The sequence below is a fragment of the Protopterus annectens genome, chromosome 3.part1 (assembly GCF_019279795.1).
Source record: "Protopterus annectens isolate FY-2018-M chromosome 3.part1, PAN1.0, whole genome shotgun sequence".
NCBI classification, from domain to species: Eukaryota; Metazoa; Chordata; order Ceratodontiformes; family Protopteridae; genus Protopterus; species Protopterus annectens.
In genome coordinates, this window is record NC_056732.1 from 1,347,239,345 (window position 1) to 1,347,261,373 (window position 22,029).

The 22,029-nt window shown below is 41.3% G+C and overlaps 1 protein-coding gene across 2 annotated transcripts in view; it reads right to left on the bottom strand.

Annotated features, from left to right (window-relative positions):
• The window catches only part of TRIM55 (tripartite motif containing 55), a 1,312,971-nt gene extending 1,309,995 nt beyond the window's left edge, over positions 1-2,976 (bottom strand). The window contains exon 1 of one of the 2 annotated variants that reach the window (XM_044067375.1): positions 2,643-2,976. In XM_044067375.1, coding sequence (XP_043923310.1) covers positions 2,643-2,810 — 168 coding nt within the window. In that variant the 5' untranslated portion in view covers positions 2,811-2,976. The remainder of the gene's footprint in view (positions 1-2,642) is intronic. The other variant, XM_044067376.1, reaches the window with a different exon arrangement.
• Between the last annotated feature and the right edge of the window lie 19,053 nt (positions 2,977-22,029).

Below are 22,029 nucleotides of genomic sequence, written 5' to 3' on the forward strand. Positions count from 1 at the left end.
CCCTGTTAGCAAATCCTTAGTGATTTCAACATCCAGGTAGTGTATGTGTGATGAATCATAAGTATAGGTAAATTTAAAAAAACTAGATGTTAAATTCAAGAATTCAACAAGCTATTGTAACTCACTTAAGCCCGCTACCCAGGTAATAAAAATGTCATCCAGGAAAGAGGTATAAAGGGACCAGTTTAGTTCCTGGAACTTTTAAAAAAATGTGTTCTTATTCCCAATGTGACATGACAATGTTCACAAATATGGGATCATATGAGGCCCCCATAGCAACACCCTTTTTCTGTAGGAAGTATTGACCTTCCAGGAACACATAGTTGTTTTAAGTACCATTTCCATTAAAGTACAAAGGGTGTTGATGTCATTGTTATTGAAACCTGAAGAGTCTATGAGGAACTCATGAAAAGCTTACACGCCCTCCATATGGGGGATTACATTAAACGAATTCTGAACGTATTTTTAGTTTGACGTCAATGAACTTGGCTAAAGGATGGGTTTTCAACCTCCCCCATCAACATAGATCTTAATAGTGGGTTTACCAAGTCCTTATGAATCTTCAGAATACCAAAGATGGCTGGTATTATTGGATGTTTAACATTCAAGAAGTTGTATTCCTCCCATCTTATCTGTTCTTGGGTAAGCATGTCCTCCATACAATAATCTATCCTTTTCTATGCCTCATGAACACAGTTTTGGGATGCCTCCTCATAAAAATGATTCTCTAGTAAACGTATATTCAAATGATTAAGATAGTCTTTTTGTTCATGATCACAACCCCACCCCCTTTGTCAGGTTTCATGACACATATCTGCTTGTCCTGGCTTAACCTTTTAAGCAACTGCCAATCACTTTTAGAAAGGTTATGTTCAACATTACTCGTTGTTTTAGTAAACAGACTGCAATTGAATTTTGCAACCATTGCTAGCACAGGAGATGCAAGAGGTTATAGTTTGCATTTCAGAAACTAAATTATTTAGTTTTATTTATTTCACATTTGTTAACTGGGTTGGTCCAACAAGCACAGGCCCATTTTCACACTATATATACATAGTACCACCACACAATTTTGCACAAATTCATGCATTTCCCCTTCCTTTAATCTGCTTTTATATTTATAATTGGAAAAGACTGCAGGGTTTCAAACATTTGCAGACAAAATGTGTTAATAGTGGGGAATAAGAAAGGAAAAAGTACATCATGTTTTTAAGCCAAGTTTCCTTAGCTAAGCACCAGCCTCAAAATATCATAAATCTTTACCAGATAAAAATAGCAAGAAATAATACCACCCTAACCCTTGTTTTATATACCATGATGCATATGCCTAATACTAGTAGGGTTCTGCATATTTCTCACCCTTCAATTAACAGCGTCACATTACAAAACCCGTACAGTCTTACTGTCTTAAATACCACTAGTCAGTAAGTCAGTAAACTGTCACAGTCCATATTTTCATTTCTCAGACCCTATGGAACTTGCCAACATATATTCAAAAACATCTACAAATATAATGGTCCCATCCAGTCATCACAATATCATGACTCACAGCCTAACATTCCTGACTATTCTCTGGATAAACTGCTAGTTAATAAGATCAGTGAATAGCCCACTTGCCTTCTTTGTCACCTACTGGCTCATGTCTGATAAATTTACATGCATTGCCCATACGGTCATCAACCTCCTCCCCTCCCCCCATAAGTGCAGAAACGGGCCCCACATACACTTTGTTCTGCATGATCAGAGTTCTCATTAATCATTCCAGAGCTCCTCAATCTGGGATGTGGGGTGGGGTCATTTTAAGATACAAACAATTATCTGTAACTATTAAAAACTACAAAATACTTGCAATGTAACTGTTGTCATTCTGTTTAGATGGCTTTTATGCATGGGGGCAACTAATTTTATGTATTCCAGTGAACTGTGAATACAAACATATCAAAAGCTACACACCTGGATTCCCGAGACTGCTAACGAATCTTTAAATCATTCCAGGTAGTTTCAAGAGTAGGCCACCCAAACAATGCTCCATACCATACTGTAAGTGCCAGTGGTTTAACTGGTCAGACAGAAGCCTGCAGCAGTGGTTCAATGAGCATGACACTCTTATCCTAAAAGAGAGGTCAGGGTCTTGGCAGGCACAGTTCTATAATCCATGTTACTTGTCTGCTGCCTTTCATTTATTTCTTCAGTAAAACACAGCCCATACTGATTCACTGACAGCAGGCAATTCATTTTAAAGGACCTTGGGGTTGTTCAGGAACTGATGTGAGGGGATCATGCCTTTTTATAGGAAAGAGCCAGAAGGACAGCTATACTAGCCACAGAGGTCACAACATGCTATTTTTAAAAATGTCTGTATGTCAGCCATACTAGTCTTGCCCAGAGGTAATGTTTAAGTTGAAAGAGGTGAAATAAATTCCCAAGATGACCAACAAATGAGTCGTATTAACTATAAGAAAACAACAAATACCAATGGAAATGTATTTCTAGCATATAACCACTCATACACACTGTTTACTCTATTAAACATTGTAGGTTTTATATTAAATATGCTCTGTGATAATGTTTAAACAGTATTTAAATAATGCAGAAAATTATTTACATAACAGCTGCAAAAACTTTTAAGTTTTCTCACTTACCTGGAAGATGTCGTTTGCACATTTTCTGCAGAGATTGTGCTGGCATGGAAGGATAACCACAGGTTTGCTAAACATCTCCAAACAAATGGGACAAATAAGCTGTTTCTCAAGATTATCCATAGTCTGCTGTTCTTTGGAGAAGGACTTGTATTCCAAAGAAGTGCTCATTTCATCAAGTGCTGTTCGCCAAATATATAACCTTAAAGTAATTAAAAGTTGTACAGAACAGTTTGTGAAGTTGCCCTCCCTGAATCAGTTCTCTGCCTCTGGTATGTGATACTGTTCTTTGGGGTTTCTTTCTATCAGTTGTAGGACAATGTCTAATGAATGGTTTGAACAGGCTGGGTTGTTTTTAGCAGCACTCAGGGTAACGTCATACATTGCTTGTTGTCCTTATATGAAAATGACATGGGATATATTCTGACAGCTGGCTTCTGTAGCACTCTTGGAGGCGAGGAAGGAGGAATGACATTCCACTCTCTAAGATAAAACATTCCTTTTCCCTTTTATTTTGGCTGTCTTGTACAAAGAGTGTTCTTTTCTTTCTATGTACCCTTATCAGCAGTATATTATTACTTACAAAGATAGCTAAAATTGTGTGTATAACACTTTAAAAATACATATTTATGTACTTGTAAAAAGAACTTTATTTTACAGTTGATGGTCAGACAGCTAACTTCCTGAAAATCATTTAAAAACACTAGATGACATATTTTTTTTGTAATTATTTTTTGTATTGTAGCAGTCATGTTATATATTTAAGTTAAACATGTTTGTTTTCGTATGTCATTCAGTTCATAATCAGTAGGTAGACTTTACAAACTGCCATGTCACATTCTGATGGTGTCATGTCCTTTTATCCCTCTGTTTACTAGATTCTCACAGGCTGGATCTAAAATGACCGGGAAGATAAAAAGTAAAGTTATTTTTACCCTATCCTATTTTCCTAGAGCAAATCTTTCGGTTCATATACTTCATCTGACCTGATAGTGAGGTCAGCTGTGCTGTCCTGTTTCATTTTACCTATTTTCATTGTAAGGGGTAATTCCTTCAACAAAAATCTGCTTCAAAGTGACTAAGCAAATCTGCCAAAAGTTTGATCAAACACACTGGTTCATACACACAATGCAGTCAACCATATATAACCGTTGATCAGCAAGCAGTCTGTAGGCAAAATAATTAAGTAGTAATGTTCTTTTATGCTGTGACTTAATAGTTATCACAACTCAGAGGCTTGTAAATACATTTAGATACTGTAGCTATGATCTGCATGTGACTTAATAGTTATCACAACTCAGACACTTGTAAATACATTTAGATATTGTGACTATGATATGCATTTGTATAACTGGAACCTATTTACTCAGTGTACTGCATTAGCAATATGACAGTATTCCTATCTACTTGGGATCTAATGCACATGTCCAATGGAAGATGACACAAACACATTATTTCATCAATACACTAAAAATTAATGCAGGAACTCACTGAATTCAAAGCATGCAGAAACATGAATATTTGTATGTGTATGTGCACGCATGTGTGTGTATGTATGCATACAGACACATGCACACATATATATGTAGATGGACAAATTATAGCTACATGCAGATATGGATATAGATATATGTGTGTAAATCCCAATTAAGGGGGCATTTTCAACTATGAGATTAACACTTCATGGAAAATGGTCTATTTAGTTGGGAATCACTACTGCAGTCTAGGGAATTTTCAATATACTTGGTCAAGGATAAAGTGTCATTAGGTCAGATCTGTTACTAGAACAGGTCCAATATAAGAGATGCAGACATGTAAAGGTATGACTGGAGTAACAATACTAAATAATTTAACACTGACATCATTGTTTGTCTGCAAAGTATAACTGTGTGTCATTTACACAGAAGAAGTACATACAGGGTGGCATACTGTCACAGTAGCTAGTGTTACTCCATCACACTGTTTGGTTCTGCAGTTCAATTCCTGACAGGGTGCCTTTTCCATCTGCTTGCGCTACTGCCAGGTGTTCCATTTCTCCTTGGTGTGTGTGTGTGTGTGTGTGTGTGTGTGTGTGTGTGTGTGTGTGTGTGTGTGTGTGTGTGTGTGTTTGTGTGCATGTGCATGCTTATACATGTGTGCATGCACACATATGTGTGTGAGTGCACACGTATGCATGCATGTATGAGTGTGGGTTCTGTGTGCTGTGTGCATCCAGCAGTGGACCAATTCTGTCCAGTGTTAATTAGCTGCCTTGTGCCTACTCGCTGCAGTGTGAGGTCTGGCTCTCTGGCAACTGCTGAATAGCTAAATACAAAAAAGCAGGTACTAGAAAATTAATGAGACTGTATATACCGAACATTACAGCGCAGTCAACTGTTTCAGGTTACAGCATTACCACAGTTGATACAGTCATACATACGAATGAGTATCTTCACAAGTGTCATAACATGAATAACAGACTGCACTGCATAGTTATTTAATAAGTCTTGATAAATCTACTTTGATTCAGAGTGTATAGAGATGTGCAGCCTATGGGAAGGGACTCAGATTTGACTCTAAACTTATATGCAATGACACGTTAAAAATAAAATTCCATTTGCGTGACCTGAAATTTTGGGAAGTATACAATTTATTGTTAAATATAATTTTCAGTCATTAATATGATTCCTTTATAACTTTTACTTTAATTTTTTAAACACCAAATAAAGCAAACCAAAAGTTTTATAGTGGTAGTATATATAAAAGAAATACAAGTTATTGTGAATGATTGTGGTGGACTAAAAAGTCAAACTCCATCAAGGCTCATATTTTTCCAGTAGTCAGACAGTCCAATTTTGGAATTTTATGGTATAGTTCCAGAAAAATAGAAAGTCAGACTCTTTGGTTATAGGCTAAGTTAAAGGCTGCTGAGTAGAGTTTAAATGGAAAGCTGTTATTTTTGATGTGCCATATTGGACATGCTTAGCAAGTGACTAAAATCTACAATTGTGGACTGTCTTAATAATGAAAAGGGGTTTTTAATAAATTCTAACATTACTTGATATAGGAAATGTCGAGTTATTAAGAAAATCACACACAAATACAATCTCAAAAACTATAAAACTACTTCAAACTCATAAACTGTGAATCTTTAAGAAGTTCACTGCTTCTGCGATAATGATGTCACTGTACACCTAATGAGATGGACAGTAATGATAAGGAATTCTCAAATCTATGAATCAGTATGAGTTACAGGAAAAGTGCTAGAATTATTATGGACATACATGAATACACTCACAAGAGGGTCTATATAGCCGAGTAATCCATTCCTGTCAATAGAGTACCTACAGCAAGTATAAACTGCTGGCTTGAATATTTATGCCTTTATAGAATCAGAGAATCAGAGAACATACAAGGATATTTTCCCTTATGGCCATACCTACCCTAAGACCTTATCTCCTTTTTCAAGGAGTGAGAGACAAATTATGAGGTGGCTGAACTTATATTAATCTTATATTGCACTTTTGATTTGTATTTGGATTATGCTGTCTGTTTGAATTGTCTGAACTGCTTTTTGCCACATTTTACTGTATACTATATTAGTTCAGGTGTCGCATAGCCCATTTCCAGATTTGCTGTTTCTGGGTTTGTTTTGTAACTTCTGAGCATAGCATCAAATTCAAGCCATCCTTGTTGGTGAAGGCCCTTCTGCACCCTTGTGGGAGGACAGTGCTGTCTGGGTCCCATCTAATCGGGGGTGATTAGACTACAGCTCAGGAGAGTGTCCTTATTGGTTAGTTTGAGTTAAAATGGTTATTTCTTGTTTTATTTAAGTCCTGCATTTGTGCTTGTTTGCGTGTAGCACACCATCAAGCACTGCTGTGTAGAGGTGGTTACCTTTGGTGGTTACAAACTCAAATGTTTTGCTTGTTAAATCTCCCTTAGCATTTTGCTTGTTGTCCTCCAGAGGTTTTTCGTGGCACTGCTCTACTGTCAGGTGGAACACTAAGCCTAGCCTCAGAGGTACTAACACATCTTGCACCCACTAGCCATTCCTAAGTGTGACCTCTTTTCCTGACCATATAAATTTACCTAACACTATGGATGGACAATTTCCTACAGTTTTTCCAGCCAACTTGTTTGACATGGGCATCCTGAGGCAGTGTAGCAACTGCCTCATTTTCATTGACAACCCTCTAATCCTAGTCCACACAAACTCAACATGTGAGAGATTAAACTATATTAAGAACCTTGAATCCATGCTGTCTCAAACACCAGTCAGTATATATGACAATGAGCAGGTTGTCAGCATGTACACCTCACCTCCTACTCAACCCAGACACATATCACACATACCTACATTTGCAGAGGTCCTCACTAGAGACATACCTAAACATCAGAGACCTCCCACACACAAACAAAAGCACGCTACACATAATACTTCCACTACAGAACACAATACACATAATAGATGATGCACCAGTGTCTCACCTGCCAATCTCTAAAGGCAAAACACAAAACCAAACATATTAGTAATAGGTGACTCCATGATGAGACACAGATGTCCCTCTCACTAGGCTGGATAAAGAAATGGTCACAGTCAGCTGTCTGTCAGATGTTAGGATCTGCCATATCACACATGAACTCAGGTCTCTCAACAACAGCTACTGTTATGACTCTGCATAGTCCATGTTGGTGTGAAAGACTTACGAAGTACCTCTCTGGACTATATGAAGAGAGATGACTGAGCTTTCGGACTATGTGCCTCAGGCAGGTATGTCCTTAACCTTAAGCAGCATTTTACCTTCACCTTGGATGATGCTTTACTACAAACAGAAAATTATTGACTTCAGTAGTTGGCTTAGTTCTGGTGTCATTCTAAGGGGATCCAATATCTGTCAGTCTAGGATGACATGATCAACAGAACTCTATGCTTTGCCAGAAATGGTCTTCATCTGTTACCCCTGGGATTTTGGCAACTGGCTAAGGCACTTGCCAACCCCATAGTTCCTTTTTTAGGCAGTGTCTCAGGACAAAGTTCCTGATGTAAAAACTCCATCTAAAACACCCTCATGGTTATGCTGCTAAATGTTAGGTGTCTTAACATGAAACTGCACTCACTGAAAGCAATCCTCACCTTGGAAGATGCAGACATTTCTGCAGTGATATAGACCTGGGTCAAGGCTGTGGAGAGTACCCCAGCCATACCAGGTTACACCTCCTTCCGCACATTCAGGCCACAAACTAAATGAGTGAAAACTAAAGGAGGCAATCTATCAATATTTATTAAAGATAAATACACCTCCAGATTGGTTAAACAGTATGATTCCCTGGAGATACTTCAGGTGCAATTAACTGCTGGTAGGACATCTATTCAAGTCATTGCTAGCCACAGGACCCCCTCCATGAATCAGAACACCCACTCTGCCTATTTGGATCTACTTGAGTCTATCACGATACATCCAAACACCATGGTTTTGGATGACTTTAACTACCAATCCATTGACTGGGTAAATTACTAGTGCACAAACTCACTTGCCCAGAGGTTCCTGGACTTTGTTAAACCCAATGCTCAGGACCAGCTGGATGACACCTCCACATGGGGTGCCGAAATACTGGATCTGGTGCTTACCAGTATGGGGGACCATTGTAGCACCCCCACTCTGAGGTTTTCCCAGGTGAGATGTGACCGCAAATCAGTCTCATTTGAAGTAATTATAACACCTGACCCCACCCCCCAGCAGCAACTAAACTAAAAAACTTCTCCAAAGCAGATTATAACCTCTTATGGGATGGTATAAATAGCTTCAATGCACCCTTCCAGATGTAACTGGCAACTATGCTGAATTCTACACCAATGTTTTATACAAACACCTGTACAACTGCATTGACTCGGCCATACCTGACAGGACCAAAACAAGTTCCTTGAGGAAGAGCAAACCTGCCTGGTGAACAACTGCCATTAACAGGTTTTACAATAAGAGGAAGAAATTGCTGTCTAAGAGTAAGAGGGAGTGAGCCCTAAATGGAAACACTTCCTACTTAGCTTAAACAAGCAAATAAGACTTTTTGTGAAGTCCTCCGAACCAAACTATGAATTCATATTAGCTTCATAGGTTCATAGGCTGGTACTAGTCTATCGGCCCTAGGGCCTATACAAGCCTAGCCATAACAATTCCCTGGCTATTTCTTCCCACAAAATTTACTTCCCTAGACCCCTGTCTAGCAGGGTGACTGACATGATCCCCGGGGTGAATTTCCTGTCTCCCATCCAATCATCAAGGTTCCTTTTGAAGAGGGCCAAAGAGGTGCTTTATTAGACATGTATGGACAATCTATTCCAGAGTCTCTGGTTCAGGAACCTATCCCTCCAGCATGTTTTGTTCATTGTGATGACAATGTTTAGATCCCTGGACCATGTGGCTCTGTGGGACTGGGATTTCTTTAAGTGTAGCATGCCCAACAGCTCTGGGTTTGACATGGCCTAGTATGTTAAGCAGAGACTGCCTCTGAGTAGACGATATGTGACAGAGTATAGGTGGAGTTTTTTTTAGATGGTCAGCATAGGGCATCTGCTTTAGGCCTGCGATTCTTTTAGTAAGATATTTCTGCGGCCTTTCCAGTATTGCAGATGTCTTGAGAGGTACATACCAAATGGGGCACTGTATTCTATAATGGGTATAATCAGGGATGAGTACAGTGGAACAATGACCTCCATTTTTCTGGATGAGAAGCCCTTAGTGATAAGGTGTGCCACATAGAAGGATTTTCTGCCTGTTGCGGCGATGTGGTTATCGAAGGTGAGACCACTGTCGACCTGTATCCCTAAGTATTTTATCACACTTTCGGTGTTTAGTGTACTGCCACCTATGTGGTAATTCACGGGTACATGTTTTTTCCCAAAGGGGATAACTGTACATTTCTTGGCATTGAGCTTGAGCCCATGGCTCTGGCACCAAGCATCTGTTTCTGTAAGGCCCTTTTGTAGAATATCCACATCATTTGGGGATTCAGTAATGGCTCCCAGTTTGCAGTCATCTGCCAACTTTGTTAGCCAGAGTCCCTTAGTGTTGGCCTGTACTTCAGAGAAGTAGATGCCAAACAAGAGGGGTCCCAGGACTGAACCCTGAGGTACTCCACTTGACACTTGTACGGAGCTGGATTTGGAGTCAGCTACTTTTACAGTGTGGGTTCTGTCAGTAAGCCAGCTGGCAACCCATTGAGTGACATAGGGATTAATGCCCAGCTTAGTAAGTTTATCTATGATTCCAGAGTGGGGGATGGTGTCAAAAGATAGGCTGTGTGGCATGCCCAGCAGCTCTGGGTTTGACATGGCCTTGTATGTTAAGCAGAGACTGCCTCTGAGTAGACGATATGCGACAGAGTATAGGTGGAGTTTTTTTAGATGGTCAGCATAGGGCATCTGCTTTAGGCCTGTGATTCTTTTAGTGAGGTATTTCTGCGGCCTTTCCAGTATTGCAGATGTCTTGAGAGGTACATACCAAATGGGGCGCTATATTCTATAATGGGTCTAATGAGGGATGAGTACAGTGGGACAATGACCTCCATTTTTCTGGATGAGAAGCCCTTAGTGATAAGGTGTGCCACATAGAAGGATTTCCTGACTGTTGTGGCAATGTGGTTATCGAAGATGAGACCACTGTCTACCTGTGTCCCTAAGTATTTTATCACACTTTCGATGTTTAGTGTACAGCCACCTATGTGGTAATTTACAGGTACATGTTTTTTCCCAAAGGGGATAACTATAACTTTCTTGGCATTGAGCATGAGCCCATGGCTCTGGCACCAAGCATCTGTTTCTGTAAGGCCCTTTTGTAGAATATCCACATCATTTGGGGATTCAATAATGGCTTCCAGTTTGCAGTCATCTGCCAACTTTGTTAGCCAGAGTCCCTTAGTGTTGGCCTGTACTTCAGAGAAGTAGATGCCAAACAAGAGGGGTCCCAGGAATGAACCCTGAGGTACTCCACTTGTCACTTGTACGGAGCTGGATTTGGAGTCAGCTACTTTTACAGTGTGGGTTCTGTCAGTAAGCCAGTTGGCAACCCATCAAGTGACGTAGGGATTAATGCCCAGCTTAGTAAGTTTATCTATGATTCCAGAGTGGGGGATGGTGTCAAAGGCCTTGGCAAGGTCCAGATAGGCTGTGTGGACCACCTTACCCTCATCCACAGCTTTGGAGACTGATACGAAGAAGTCAGTCAAGTTCAGGAGATAAGATTGGCCCTTCACAAACCCAAACTGGGTGGTTTCCCATGTTTGAAGGTTGCCAATGTCTTTGTTTATAAGTTTCGTGATAATATGTTCCATGGCCTTGCAGATCAGGCTCAACAGACTGATGGGGCGGTAGTTCCCAGGATCCAAGGTGCATTCCCCCTTGTGGAGTGGGATAACTGTAGCTGTGCAGCACTCAGTGGGCATGAAGCCTGAGGTGAGGCTATGATTAAACATGACACTTAGGTGAGGTGTCAGCTCATTTTGTAGTTCATGTAGTACCCAGCCCAGGATGTCATCTGGTCCCATGGATACTGTATTCTTAGCTTTGGAGAGTGCAGTTTTTACCTGTGTAGCCATTATTACCAGAATTTGGCAATCTTTCAGTATTGACATGGGCCCTTTAGGGGTTGAGAGGGGGGTGAAGTTGGCATTGAATTGATCTGCCAGGATATTGTCAATATCTTTGGGATCAGTATATTTAATACCATTCTGTTGTAGCTCAGAGCAGATCTGAGCATTGCCATTTAGATTCTTGACATAGCTATAGAATGTCTTGTGGTTGTCTTTGGAATCTTTGGCAATTTTGTTTTCGTAACTAGCTTTGGAGGATTTTATGAGGGATCTCAGCTTCTTACAGAGGCTGGTAAGGGAGTTTTTTGCATCCTGGGATTTTCCTCTTTTCTGCAACAGTTGCATCCTTTTGTTGTAAAGTTTGTTTATGGCAGGGGACCACCAGATTGGCTTCTTTTTTTTGGAGGAGAGTGTCTTGGTTCTATTTGGGATGGCACGATTTATGCACGAGTGGATGTGCTCATACAGTGCCTTAGTGTAGGATTCAGCAGCCATACTTTCAGTTCCCATCTGCATGGGTGTCATGAAGTTTTTCACTTCTGACTTGAGTAGCATGAAGTTAGTTTGGAGAAGTTTTTTACAGACGTTTCCTTACTGGGGGGTGGGGGAGGGATATGGATGTCAAGGATGATTAGCTTATGGTGACCAACGATGGGGTGACCACAGGTGTGGAGCATCGATTTCCCATGTTGGTAATGACCAGGTCTAGGATATTGGAGCCTCTGGTGGGACTATGGATTGGCTCATCCAGGGCATTGGAATTTATGAATTCCAAGAACCGTTGGGCAAAGGAGTTGGTACATGTGTAGTTTTCCCAGTTAATGGCGGCATAGTTGAAATCACCCAGTATTAGGGTGTTTGGTTGTATCTTAATATTTTCCAGTATGTTTGGAAAGGTGTATTGAAATTCTTGGGGCATGGTGGGGGATCTCTAGCAAGCTACAGTTTGGATTGCAGTCTTACCTAGTGTTAGTTGCACCTGGAGAATTTCAGACGCATTGTGTTGGGCAACTAGCCTGGTGGTATGAATATCCTTGGTGAATATGGACACTCCTCCACCTTTAGTGTTTCGGTCCTGGTTTGGTGGCCGAAAAAGTAGTAAGAGTTGTAGCCTGGTATTGCAGGGTTGCTCTCTGGAGCTTTGAACCAGGTCTCAGTTACTGCACAGATGATATTGATGTTCTGCATTTTTAGGAGTGCCTCTAGTAAGTTGATTTTGAGGTTTAGACTTCTAGCATTGAGTACCATTACCTTCAGATTTTGTATGCTTGTACCTGTTGCAGTGGTGGTTTTGTCCTTTGAACTTTGCCTAAAAAAGGCACTATAGGGGTGGCAAGAGCCTTAGCCAGTAAACTGAATCCCAGGGGCGACAGGTCCAGACCATCTCTGGCAAAGCATTGTGGTCTGTCGATCATGTCGTCCCAGGCAGACACATACTTCCTCAACTAAGGACAACCATAAGGCATTCTTTATTTACATCCATAACCTAAAAGGAAAGGCCCAGATTTGTGCCAAACTGGTAGTTAATGATACCACATATACTGAGCCTGTGGGCATAGCTAACCTGTTGACCGACAGGTTCTGTGAAAACTTCACTCCCCTGTCCCCACCACATGTACACCATGGCATCTCTACCATCTGTCACCTACCTTGTACCTCTAAAGGGCAGGTCATAAACGCCCTCTGTAAGGCCAAAAACACAGCATCTATGGGACCTGATAACATCCCAGGCTGCGTCCTACATGGGCTCAAACAAGAATTAGCAACACCATTGAGTATTTTTTTCAATCATAGTCTAAGCACAGGCTTCATCCCAGCTGACTGGAAAATGGCCATGTTATTCCCTTGCACAAAGGTGATGCTTCCACTGACCCCGGGAACTATATACCTATTAGCCTGACTAGCCTTAATCTGCAAGGCCAAGCAGCGAATCATCATGGACCTTATCAACAAAGATACTACTCTGTTTGGATTTGTCAAAGGGAGAGAATGCCTGTTAAACCTGGTGGACTTCTTTGAGACAGTCACCAAGGCCCTGGACAAGGAGAAATCTGTGCATACAGCTTACCTCAACACATATAGTCAAAACAGGGGAATCCACCTCCAACAACAGACCTGTAACCACTGGTGTTTCACAGGTGTCAGTCCTGGGACCTCTACTGTTTGGGATCTATTTCTCTTACGTACAAGCAAAAACTAAGGGTCAATGACTGACAAAGTTTGTTGATAACTGCAAACTGGGAGCGGTCAAAGAATCTCCAAATTATGTCAACATCCTGCAAGAGGGTCTTACACAGACAAATGATTGGTGCCAAAGTCACAACTTTAAACTTAGTGCAAAAAATGTATTATCATACCTTTTGGTAACAACAATTTTCCTGACAATTATCACATTAATAGCAACACTCTAAGTTTGCACTTAGTGGTGAGGGACCTGGGCACACAGGTTGACAGCAATCTTAACTCTGATCACCATGTCTCCACAGTGGTAAGAAGGGCATTCTATGCTCATCTCATAAACAAGGGCACTGCCTCCAGGAAAAAAAGACATTATAACCTCCCTGTACTATTCCATCATCAAGCCAATAATTGAGTACAATGCTCCTTTTGGTATGTACCTTTCCAAGCACCTGCAGCAGGTTGAGAAACCACAAAGGTTCCTCACAAGGAAAATTCAAGGTCTTCAGCATCTGTCCTATGTAGACTTCCAAAATCACTGTCACTTTATTCTTTTCCATACAGACTACTCAGAGGTGATCTCTGCCTTGCATATAAGGCAATCTCTGACCCTGCTTAATTGGATACGCTGCATATTCACAAGTCAAATGGTACACAGATTACTTGCTCTAAAGACCTTAACTTGGTATGTGACATTAATAGTACCTGCTGGAGGGACAGATTTGTCTCCCAGATGTTACCACACCTTTGGCAAAGACTCCCATCCCACTTCATGTCAAACAGAGCACCTCACTGGCCGTCTTCAAATGCAGTCTGGACAACTGGATGGATAACCTTAAATTCACTCCAGGGGTTCCACCTGTGTCCCTCTTGGGCATGGGCATTAGGTGTTGATCATGGAAATAAGGGTAGAACTTGGCTATGCTTGTAAGGGCCCTAGGGCCATTAGCCTAGTACCTTCCTATGATCTTATAATCCTATGAATACCCATCATTTGTCTAATTCCTTTGTAAAGAAGGATTGCGTTCCACATTGCTTGATCTGGAGGGTAAGTTTATTCCAGAGACGGTATAGTCTTTGCATTACAAATCAATCTCTCCATCATGATTTTTTTTTATTTGATGAAGCAGGTTCAGACATTTCACTCTACTGTTCACTGGACTGTTTGATTTGTGTAGAAAGAAGAGGTCTTGGACTGCCGGATCTCTAATGGCACAGAAGGCAAAGCACAGATCATCCCAAAGATTCTAGAGGACAAAACACAGTGACAGGCCCTTCAGCTTCTCTTGGTAGCTCAGGCCCTTTAGGCCCATAATCCTTTTTTGCCAGGAACCTTTAGGGTCTCTCCATCTACAGGATATGTTTACCATAATATATAGCAAATGAGGCACTGTACTTGATGAAGGGCCTGATCAGTGAAAAATATAGAAGAGTAAGGACTTTGTGATCAGCTGTGCTAGGTAGAAGTATTTCCTGACTACTGTTGCAACATGATGATCAAAGGAGAGGGAATCCCCCCTAGCCCCCCCCCATCTTAGTAGTAATGCGTGCTAACTCTAACCCTGCCACTAACATGTTGTTAAAGTAAAAAAAAACTCTCTTCCCGTAACACTACCACTGTACTAGGCAGCTCAATGACTCAACACACACACACAGACACACACACACACACACACACACACACACACACACACACACACACACACACACACACACACACACACACAGGCTATTTCTGTCCCCTAACCTAATCCTTACCCTTACCCTAAGCACTCAGAATAACACACACAGCTAATCTATCCCCTTACCTAACCCTTACTCTAACCCTTACCCGTGGACATTCACACAAACATACACACGCAAATACACACATGCACACACACACACACACACACACACACACACACACACACACACACACACACACACACACACACACACACACACACACACACACACACACACACACACACACACACACACACACACACACACACACACACACACACACACACACACACGCACACGCACACACACTCACACACACACACACACACAAAACACACACACAATGTCATATTGTGAAGAAATAAATAAAAATAATACATAAAAGTGCAATGCAACTCCATTCCCACACGGATTTATTTTGAAAGGTCAAAATTCCAAAACTTCGAAATTCAGTCTGGCGAGAACAGAATATCAAAGTTTTGAAACTTTGAACCTTTAATAAAATAAAAAATAAAAAGCCCCACTATACCCCCACACCCCCTGCTAAATAAATATTCCAACTCAAAAATTGCACTACAGTGAGGAAAATGAAAAATTTCCCATTCGGTGCAGTATGGCGATCTTCATTAAGAACTTTGAAGTTCCCAAACTTCGATATTCTGGTCTCGGCAGTCTGAATTTAGACGTTTTGGAATTTTGACCTTTTAAAGTGGACCACCACACATATACCCCACTCTATCTCTCTCTTTCTCCCTCAGTCTTACATTCATTCACATACATATACTCAGGTACACACACACACACACACACACACACACACACAGACATGTGCATGTGCACATACACATACAAAGAACACATGCACATGCCCTTCTAGTTGCTGCTGTTATTAACTGCATAGTATTTATTTATTTATTTATTTATTTATTTATTTATTTATGTATTAGTTTGTTTATTTATTCTTTTCTCACACTCATCAAATGTGGCTTTTTAAGAGCAATTATTAGCAAACAGAAAGTAAAACAGAAGCTCCATGTAACTACTGTTGCAAATACTTTTGTTATTTTCTTATTTATTTATTAGTTTTCTCTAGACAGACATTTTTAACAAGCATAAACAAGATGGCAGACATTTGTTTGTTTTCTGTCTGTGCTTCAAAGTGCCGTAATATGCTGCTGTGATGCTGCAGACTTGTTACTTGGCCCTCTTCGCACATTAATTCACTGTAGGAGAAAAATAAGTTATGTATTCACCATAACATTCCATGTGAGTTGTTCATCTCGCCTTCATCCTTACTGATGGGTTTGGAGCCGCTCCTCGGCTCTGACTTGGCCAACTGCAAAAGCTCAAGGTCTTCAACCAGCTCGAGGCCAACTCCCTATCCCATGATGCACCCTGATCTTCCCTCAGATCTTGTTTGCTGCCTGACTACTTAGCAGTATAAATATGCCATTCAGAGAGTTGGATAAAAGACAAAGCACCCTATAAGAAAAGAGACGAACATCAAGTAGACTGGATGGGGGTTGGAGTGTGGGACGTAAGAATGAAGGCGAGATGAACAACTCACGTGGAATGTTATGGTGAGTACATAACTTCTTTATGTGAAGTTGTTCTATCTCGCTGTTCATTCTTACTGATGGGTAGCATCCCAAGCACCATCTTTCTCGGGTGGCTCACGGGAAAATATTCCTCAGAAGTGTGGAACCAAAGGAGGTCCTGTCCCTGCAGGCCTTGTCTACTTTGTAATGAGTGATAAAGGTATGAGGTCTTGACCAGGTAGCTGCTGCACAAATAGAATCTAATGGTACCTTACAGAAAAGCTAATAAGGTTGAAACAGCTCTAGTAGAGTGGGCCTTTACTTTTTGTTGCCAGGGAGCATTTTGTGAATTATAAATTAAGGAATGCAATCTGGTAGCCATCTTGACAAGGTTACTTTTGTCACTGGGGCACCCTTCTTTGACTCTGAAAAGGAAATAAAGAGCTAATCCATTGACCTGAATTGTTTTGTTCTATCTAGGTAAAATCGGAGTTGACTATGAACATCAAGTTTGTGCAGCATGTGTTACATCCTATTTGTGTACTGGGGAAAGAAGACTGGCAACTCAATAGATTGGTTAAAATTTGTTTCTGAACAAACTTTTCGTAAAAAGGATGGATTAGTTCTGAGTGAAACTGTCATTATAGAAAATCAGATAAGGAGATTTGATGGTCAAGGCTTGTAGCTCAGAAATCCTCCGAGCAGAAGTAATGGCTATCAGAAAAAAAGTCCTCCATGAAAGGAATTTCAAAGGACAGGACAGGGCTGGTTTGAAAGGAGGTAATATGATTCTGGAGAGAACAAAATTTAGATTCAGTGGCATGACTGGAGCTCTGATTGGTGGCCTCAAATGAATGGCACCTTTAAGAAAGGCTTTAGCAAGTTGATGCGACATGACCTTGGAGCCTTGGACACCAAGATGAAAATTTGAGATCGCTGCTAACTGAACTCTAATGGTAGCTGCAGCAGCTCCTTTGTTGAAAAGTTTAGTTAGAAATTCCAGTATAGATGGGATCGGAGCTAGATAAGTATCAACATCATTCTGAGAGGCCCATAAAGAAAATCTCTTCCATTTGCTAAGATATAACTTTCTGGTGGATGATTTATGAGAGGATGTTATAATATGTTGGGCCTCAGCTGAGAGGTTGTAAATCCTGGCTATTGTGGGAATTGGAGCAGCCAAACTGTCAGTTTGAGGGAATGAAGAGAAGGATGAAGAGCCCCAGATGAATGGGTCAGCAGATCCAGAACTGGGTCCAGGATGCAGGGTTCTTCCAAGAGATGAGGCTGGAGGAAGGGAAACCAAATTTGCAGAGGCCATTAAGGGGTAAGGTCTATTCAGGGTAGAAAAACGTACTTTGATGGCAGACAAGGTCTTTCCGTCCTTTTCACTCCTGGTAAGAGTTTCCTTTACTTTAGGTCCGAAAAGGGATGAACCGTCAAAGGGGGTGTTAATGAAGGAAGACTTAAAGGTTCCACAAAGGAACATAAGCGCATCCAGGAATATCTCCTGAGAGCAACTGCTGTACCTGCTGCCCTGCTCGTACCATCAGCAGCATATGACAACAGACGCATGGAAGAGTTCACTATCGAATTAAGAGTGGAGAGCTGGGAAGTTACCTTGTCTGAAACTCCCACAGCTACTGAACCTTGTAGAGTGTCTCCTAGCTCATTCAGGAGATCCCTTTTGTAACCTGGTAAAATGTGTGAGGTAGTTCAGCAATCGAAGGACAAAGGCCGCTGAACTAAACATTCACTTCCTGTATATGTCCATAATCCTAGATTCCCTATTTGGAGGATGAACAGATAAAGAAGTCTCCGATAATTCCTTCTTGGTGGCTGCTGCCACCAACATAGCATCAAGAAGTACTCCTTTAGTAAGGTAAAGTCTGTCTTGGGGGCTAATTATAAATTTTTTAGGCCTCCTGGGGACAGGCTCCATGTTGTCTGGGGACTCCCACACCCTTCGAGTGAGTAATTCAAGCAACTCATCGAAGGATGGAGACACCCAAGAGGTGGAGGGTTGAGACCCAAAAGCCTTCAGGAGAACTGACTCATCATCAGAAGGGTTAAGGGATTTCCAGCCACCCCTCTGTTTAAGAATCTCTAAGATATCTGCAAAGGAGATATCTTCTGAGGGGGGGATCATGGGGACCCTTCTGACTCATCCTAGTCAGTATCCGAAGTGGCTGACTCCTGAGGGCAGTCCAAATGTTTCTTCTTGCAGAGTCTCTTCCTAGGCACTTCTTCAGTGGGAGCTTCTTGAGAGGTCTTGGAATAACATGGCTCACCCAATGGAGCTTCCTGAGGCTCAGGATCTCAATGCTTCAATGGAGCATGTGATGAAGAGGCAGACACCGATGCTTTCAGGGAGGGAGCTGCTCGAACTGATGGAGTGGTCATCGGGGCAGACAAAGCCCTCCTCATAGCCTCGAAGGCCCCTCGGTCCCGACGAGAGGAATCCCTCAGATCTAAAGATCCAATGGAAATCATCTGCACCGATACAGAGGGCTCAGAGCCAGAGGTCGGGCCGAACTCACTCGAGCCGAAGCCCTGAGAGGTAAAGTCAGCACTGACAAGTTGGTCCTACTATTCTCCCCGGACCCGACCAGTGAGTATTGGCCCAGAGATTCCTCGGTTGGCACTGAAGGTATCAGGGCAGTTGGGGCCGAAAAACCTATAGAAGGTGTCAGACCCGAAGGATCCACAATCATCAGTTCCACACTCTCCAGCTCTGAAACATCCATGCAGATTGGAGGAGGAACAGAGGGTGTAGGAGGAAATAAGGTCAGATCCAAAATTCCCTGGGTCGGTGCTGATAAGATTTTTGCTAGCTCCAGTATCTGTAGAAGATTCTTCACCACCCAGTCCATATCCAAATCAGATAGTCTACTTGAGGCCCATGAGGAATGTGACAAAGCCATCTACTGCAATATAGGGGACTTTAAGGTAGGAGATACTGGCTCCAAGGTCGGGGATCAGCTCCTAACCATTACAACAGTCGGTTCTGAAGGCTGTGGAACCAATGTCAAAGCTTTACTAGAAGCTGACTTCGATGTGGATGGAGTTTTTGTCAGTTCTGTCTTTTTGGGGTTCTTGTCTGACTTATCCAATGACTCTTGAAAAGAGGACTTAAGCAGATCTTTATCCATTAACTTTCTCTTTCTTTCATGCAACACTCTTGAGCTGAAGGAGTGGCATATAGAACAGCTTTCTTGCAGGTGAACCTCACCCAAGCAGTAAACACATTCAGTATGTCCACCAGTTATGGACATGTTTTGCCCACATCTAGGGCATTTTTTGAAGCCAGACTTGGCTTTTGCCTTCTCTTGCTGAGACATTTTCAACAAACCAACAACAGAAAAAAACAATAACAATAAAGATTCACACAAAAAGCTAGTAAAGCCTTAGGAATTAAACTCACACTGAAAATATTTATCTGCCCTGTATAAAAAGAAGGGATGCAATTTCACACTAACACACACACACACACACACACACACACACACACACACACACACACACACACACACACACAGTATAATATCACTGATAATCAAGAAAAAAGGCCTTAAAACACGGCCACTAACTTCTACCCCAATATTAGTAGTAAAGATAACTATGTGCCCTGTAAAAAAGAAGGGCTAAAAGGCTAATACAACACACTCTGATGTAATATAAGAAGAAAAAAAAACTCTTATCTAAAGAAGATCACGAGAAAAAAGGGGCCTAAAAACACGGCCACTAATTTCTCTGTTAGTAAGCTAGCTTAAATAGAAATAGGAAGAAGAGAAGACCTAACAAAAATGGCCATAAAGACTAACAATATAATCTAAGTATTGAAAAATCTAAATACAAAATACAAACTACACACTCTAACTATCTATGTAAAATGGCTAAATGACTATTTTAGCTAATATAACAGCTATAATTTGTAAAGAAGAAAGGTTATTCACTGGCCAGAGCTGGTGAACATCTGATCAAGTTGCAGCAGTAAACGAGATCTGAGGGAAGTCCAGGGTGCATCATGGGATAGGGAGTTGGCCTCAAGCTGGTTGGAGACCTTGAGCTTTTGCAGTTGGCTGAGTCGGAGCCAAGGATCAGCTCTGAACCCATTAGTAAGAATAAAGGGCGAGAAAGAACAACTTCACATTGTTTGTTCTCCAGTAGGGTATTGTTGTAAGTTCTGCTTATTTTCTAAAACTTTTTTTTTAATGTAGATCAATGCAAGCTTACAGAGAACATCACTGAAAGAAACACAGCCAGCTAAGCTTCATGCACCCTTCTTGAAAAGACACACCAAATATGATTTAGTCCGTATATGAATTCAATAGTGCTTCAATATGACTCTATAGAGATCTCTCAGAGTTTCAACAGCCACCCCAGTAGATTATTTATTAGACATGGTTCAGTTCATTCTACCTAAATTCTCTAATCAAAAAACATAGCAGAATAGCTGCAATTCTCTGCACAGCAGGTTTAGCCCTCTTCTCTGTTAATACTTCATACTCCCCCATCGTACTAAAATGAGTACCCACTTATCTCAATATCATAGCCAAATGGTTCAAACAAAGACAACTGTACCAAAGCAAAGGTCTTGTTATTTGATGTAGCAAGAAAAGGGGCATCAGCCATAAAATTACTATTCATAATGACACTACAGTTATAAATAGCCGCGGTGGTGCAGCGGTAGTGTTGTTGCCTCACAGCAAGAGGTTCTCCCATTCGATTCTCGGCTGGAGTGCGGGGAGTGCCTTCTGTGTGGAGTTTGCATGTCCTCCCTGCGGGTCGAGTGGTGTTCTGAAAGACATGCATGAATGGGTGTGCCTTCTTTGAAGGTTGGGCATCGAGCTGGCAACTCAGCACTGTGAAAATCTACTGCCAATCATTAGCGGACCGGAGTTCTGCTGTGGCGACCCCTAACTGGGAAAAGCCGAAAGACAACAACGACACTACAGTTGTAAATGTTATGAAGTGTGTGTATATGGGTTTCAGGCTAGGCCACATGTTTACTTTTCACTTTTTGTCAGTATCATTGTGCCGCTGCTGGACTTTATCCATCTCATCAAAGTCAGATTCCACAGTTTCTAAAAACTAAAGAAATATTTTGTATCTGACACCAGAATCACACTAGCCACTGTTGACCTTGTACCAACCCATTTTTCACTAGTGTCATAGTAACTCACCCAATGGAATATACCATGAATAAAATGAGGGCAACTTATATATAGCTTGATTACAAAGGCATGCTGAGTATACGATTCACAGACCACAGTTCTATTGCTCTTGCTAAACTAGGATAAATGTCCCTGGATAACAGACTCATCAACATGCAAATATTGCCCCCCCCAAAAAAAAGAAAGTATCCATAAGTATTA